Genomic DNA, 5,043 nt, shown 5'->3' with positions numbered 1-5,043 from the left:
ATTATAATAATTTCAAAGATTTATAGAAACAACGAATAATATAGAAATAATTTAGAATCAATAAACTTTAGGGTGGGCCGGGGCACAGAGGTCCAATTTATCTTTGAGCAATTATATTGTGAAAACCAAATCAATTATAACACAACAAATAACACATATCACACAAACATTGGACTATGTTCAGTAAATTCCCAGCTAATTCATCATTGTATTAATGTGTTTTTTGCTTTTTTTCAAAATCATATTTATTTCGATCTATCTTTTATTATTAATTACTTGGTTTTATATTGGTTCTTATTTCTTTTTCCAGAGGGAATGTATAACGGTGCACGTTGGCCAGGCGGGCGTCCAAATTGGCAACTCGACTTGGGAGTTGTATTGCTTAGAGCATGGTATCGAACGTGATGGATCAATGTCACAAGCAACGATGGAGAAATGTTCGGACAACTGTTTTACTACGTTTTTTAGCGAATGCGGAAACGGAAGAATTGTGCCCAGAAGTGTAATGGTCGACTTAGAACCCACTGTTGTAGGTAATTAGAAAGAAACTAGCTGTAAGTGGAATTCTGTCTTAAGGCAATTAGGGCATCGTGCCTTAAGGCAAATTGCTGGAACTTCCCGTACCAAATATTATTATTTTTTTAAAAACGATTAACATTTTTGAAAAAAATTTACTTCGAAAAAATAGATTTTTGAGAAACTAGGAATTTGACAAAAAATTACTTTTTTTGAAAAAAAAATGTCCTCTTTATTTTGACATATTTTGGAAATTCTGAATTTTTTTTAAAGCAATCGTACTGCTTTAACTGCATAGAAACAAAATGTCAAAGCGCGTAAGCGCCGCGTCGCCGTCTAACAAATAAACATTGGTACGGAACCCATAGGAATGCAAATAAAATTTATACTTATTGTTAAAATCTCTATAAAATATCTGATGATTTGATTAGACATATGTCTAATGATCATTTTTGACCGCCAAATGGCATTTTTTTTACTGTTTTCGTTAGATCTCCGAAACCGCTAGACCTGCCTTTATGAAAATTTGATCGGTTCTTCACCTTGTCAATACAAGTAAAATGCGGAACGGCTATCAATATGAATCGAATGTTTTTTGAATTATTTAAATCGGTTGATCGGTGTTCCCGAAATCGTCGACAAAAATTTGTATCCACATATACACACACACACACACATACATCCATTTTTTCTAAGGTATGCCAAAATGTTCAAAAACCTTTGAAACGTAAAGATATATAAAAATTTTCATTTTAGATTTTTTTGCGATTACTATAACTTGCCCTACGGGAAGTTAACTAGTGGTACATGGCATCGTGCCTTGAGGTAAATTGCTTAACTTCCCGTAAAGATTTTTTTTTGATAACTTGTTTTTTTGAAAACTGAAAAAATTAGATTTTTGATAATTTTTAAATTTTGATAAAAAATAGATCTGTTTGAAAAATTTTGAAATTCATTTTTTTTATTTTGAATTTTTTTTGAAAATTTCGAACTTTTCTCAAAGCAATCTTGCTGCTTTTGAATTCGGAACCAAATTTAGAAGCGCGTAAGCGCCGCATCGCAGACTCATAGTCTAATGATCATTTTTAACCGCCAAATGTCATTTTTTTACATCTTTAATTAGATCTCCGAAACCAATGGACCTGCCTTCCCAAAAAAATGACCATTTATTTCTTCAATACAAATAAAATGTTTTTCGAATCATTCAAATCGGACGCTACGTTCTCTCAAAAACTGAAATACCATTTTTGGTCATTGTAGCCTCGTGTCTTCGAAACTGCTGGACTTGCCTTTGCCAAAAACTAAGTAAGCTTTTCAATCAATATGAATCGATTGTTTTTTTAACTTCTCATAGGGTAAGTTATTGTAATCGTCCAAAAATTGAAATTGAAAATTTGTACATTTCTTCGCGTTTTGAAGGTTTCTGAAGATTTTGGCATACTTCAGAAAAAATGGATGTGTGTGTATGGATACAATATTTCATCCACGTTTTCGGGCGCACAAATTAACCAATTTGAATGGTTCAAAAAACATTCGATTTCTATTGATAGGGAAATGTACTGATTAGTTTTTGGGAAAGCAGGTCCATCCGTTTCAGAGATACGGAGCGAAATAGAATAGCGAGATAAAATCGAATTTGAGAGAATGGAGCATCCGATTTGGATGATCTAAAGAACATTCAATTTGTAATGACGGGGAGAAGTGGTGATTAGATTTTGGCAAAGGCAGGTCCAACCGTTTTGGAGATACCGAGTTAAATGTGCAAAAAATTGAAGTTTTTGAGAGTACTAAGCATCCAATTTGAATTATTCCAACAACTTTCTATTTGTTTTGACAAAATAATTGCTTTTGGGGAAAAAAAAATATTTCAATTTTTTTTCCATTTTTTTATTTTTTTTTGTGTCGAAAAAATTCAGATTTTAATTTAAATTTAGTCTAAGTGACAACGATTTTCACTTAGAAATATAGATAGCAATATGTTTCCAAGTGAAAATAGCCCTTGCTCGGCTTTGCTGCACCAATAAAAAGTCAGCCCTATTTGATTAATTCTAATAACAAAAATCATCAAATATGGATGAATTAACCATTGGGTTACTATCTAAAAATTTGAAGTAAGGAGAAGTTTCAGCCCAACAGCTCATAGGACGTAAGGTTCTGCTTGCTGTTAAAAATATTTAAAATAAAATTAGTCTAAAGTTCTAATGCTCGCATATATACTTTAAAAAATTATTTTGAACTTTGTAATTCAGTTTATATAACTTTTATAAATATTAGACAATGTAACAGTATTTATATTAATCTATTTGAAAACATTTAATATTTCTCGAACATTTCGTTACGGTGCAGAAAGTTCCAGCAATTTGCCTTAAGGCACAATGCCATAAACCACTAGTTTTATTATCTCATAGGATCATGTTACTGTGGTAGTAAACGATGTAACAAGATTAAAAGATTAATAATACCATAGTCTTCGTGGTTGTTTTTTTTTAAGATTATTATCCCATCTCATTGAATAATCTTTCGTTGAATTGATTTCCATTCACTTGAAATTTATTATTCTCCAGACGAAGTGCGTAGTGGCGAATATCGCAATCTCTACCACCCGGATCAGTTGATAACCGGCAAAGAGGACGCCGCAAACAACTACGCCCGAGGTCACTACTCCATTGGGGGCGACATCATAGACACCGTGATGGATCGAATACGCAAGCTGACCGATCTATGCTCCGGCCTCCAAGGTTTCTTCATCTTCCATTCCTTCGGAGGGGGCACTGGCTCAGGATTCTCTTCCTTGTTGATGCAACGTGTCAGCGACGAGTACGTAAAAAAATGTAAACTCGAATTCGCGGTCTATCCGGCTCCAAAGGTCTGCACAGCAGTTGTTGAACCTTACAATGCGATTTTGACTACGCATCGCACTTTGAGCTACACTGACGTCGAGTTCATGGTGGACAACGAAGCGATTTACGATATTTGTAAGAATAGATTGAATATAGAACGTCCTACGTATGCCAACTTAAATAGATTGATAAGCCAAGTTGTGTCTTCGGTCACCGCCAGTCTGCGGTTTGATGGAGCCTTAAATGTTGACTTAGCAGAATTCCAAACCAATTTAGTACCCTACCCACGTATACATTTTCCTTTAGCTTCGTACTCGCCCTTAGTCTCTGCTGATAAAGCCTACCATGAAGGTATGACTGTTGCCGAAATTACAGCAGAATTATTTGACCCGTCCAACCAGATGGTCAAGTGCGAAACACGCTTAGGTAAATATATGGCATGTTGCATGTTGTACAGAGGTGATGTTGTCCCCAAAGATGTAAACGCAGCAATTGCTCTGATCAAGGAAAAGAAATCCATAAGATTTGTAGACTGGTGTCCTACTGGATTCAAAGTAGGCATAAATTACCAACCACCGACTGCTGTTCCAGGAGGCGATTTGGCTAAAGTGCAAAGGGCGGTCTCGATGTTGTCTAATACCACTGCTATCCAAGATGCGTGGGTTCGTTTGGACCATAAATTCGATTTAATGTATTCCAAAAAAGCTTTCGTGCACTGGTATATTAGTGAGGGCATGGATGAGTCTGAATTTATAGAAGCAAGGGAAGATCTGGCGGCTCTGGAACGTGATTATGAAGAAGTATCAAATGATACATTAGATGAAATGAGTGTAGAGTTAGAGCTTCACAACAGGGCTTCAACATGTGAAGACTTTTAGCCTCAAGTGTTGCAACCATCAATTTTGAAATAACATAAAAATTTTTAGTAGTTCTTATTTGTCATATACGTGCAGTTTTATTTGAATATTTGATTTTAATAATAAATTTTTGAATGGTTAGTGATTATTGAAACTGATTCGCCGAAAAATATGTTAGTTTTGCTTATTAATAATAATTTTCTTAAATAAAAATATTTGATTAGTAGAACAATCTTTAAATGTATATCTATATTTATAAAACCTATATTAATATTTTATGATTTATATGCGCTTTATTGAGTGTTATTTTATATTTATTAAAAATAGATTTTAATAATCCATGGTATCAGGATATGGTAATGCGATTAAAATTTTCTAACTTAACACTAAAATTAACTAATTGTATGTTCTATTTACTCTTTTTTTTTCGCTCCTATTCAATTGTTTCAGTTTTTAATTTTATTTTTAGTTTCCACGGAATGAAGGCAAAGAGTATAGCCGAAAGTATGGATGTAAAATTTTTTGAAAAAATTTCATGTTTTGTATTGATGTTATGCCCGATTACTAGACTTTGTCAATACTAATACTAATACTAATATAGTAATATGTACATATATATATATATATATATATATATATATATATATATATTTATATATATATATGTACATATTACTATCATTTTCAAAAAATTGTATTATGATCAAATATGCATGGACATAGTTTGCAGTTCGCGTTAACGCAAAATGGAACAATTAATTTGAACGATTCGAAATATCCATATAAAATTCATGATATCAAAAAATTGAGTTTTTTTAGCAAAGTCATTA

General features: G+C 33.0%; 1 protein-coding gene across 1 annotated transcript in view; it reads left to right on the top strand.

The window, feature by feature from the left end:
- LOC113380103 (tubulin alpha-8 chain-like) overlaps positions 1–4,234 on the top strand; it is a gene marked incomplete at its 5' end in the record, with an annotated part of 5,268 nt that extends 1,034 nt beyond the window's left edge. Inside the window, 2 exons of the mRNA XM_026619579.1 lie at positions 311–533; positions 3,081–4,234. Of these exons, the coding sequence (XP_026475364.1) occupies positions 311–533; positions 3,081–4,234 (1,377 nt within the window). The remainder of the gene's footprint in view (positions 1–310; positions 534–3,080) is intronic.
- Between the last annotated feature and the right edge of the window lie 809 nt (positions 4,235–5,043).

Source organism: Ctenocephalides felis, unplaced genomic scaffold (assembly GCF_003426905.1).
Source record: "Ctenocephalides felis isolate EL2017-DRISC unplaced genomic scaffold, ASM342690v1 CF-g0.4_SCAFFOLD_00845, whole genome shotgun sequence".
NCBI lineage: Eukaryota > Metazoa > Arthropoda > Insecta > Siphonaptera > Pulicidae > Ctenocephalides > Ctenocephalides felis.
This window is presented reverse-complemented; position numbering and strand designations above follow the sequence as displayed.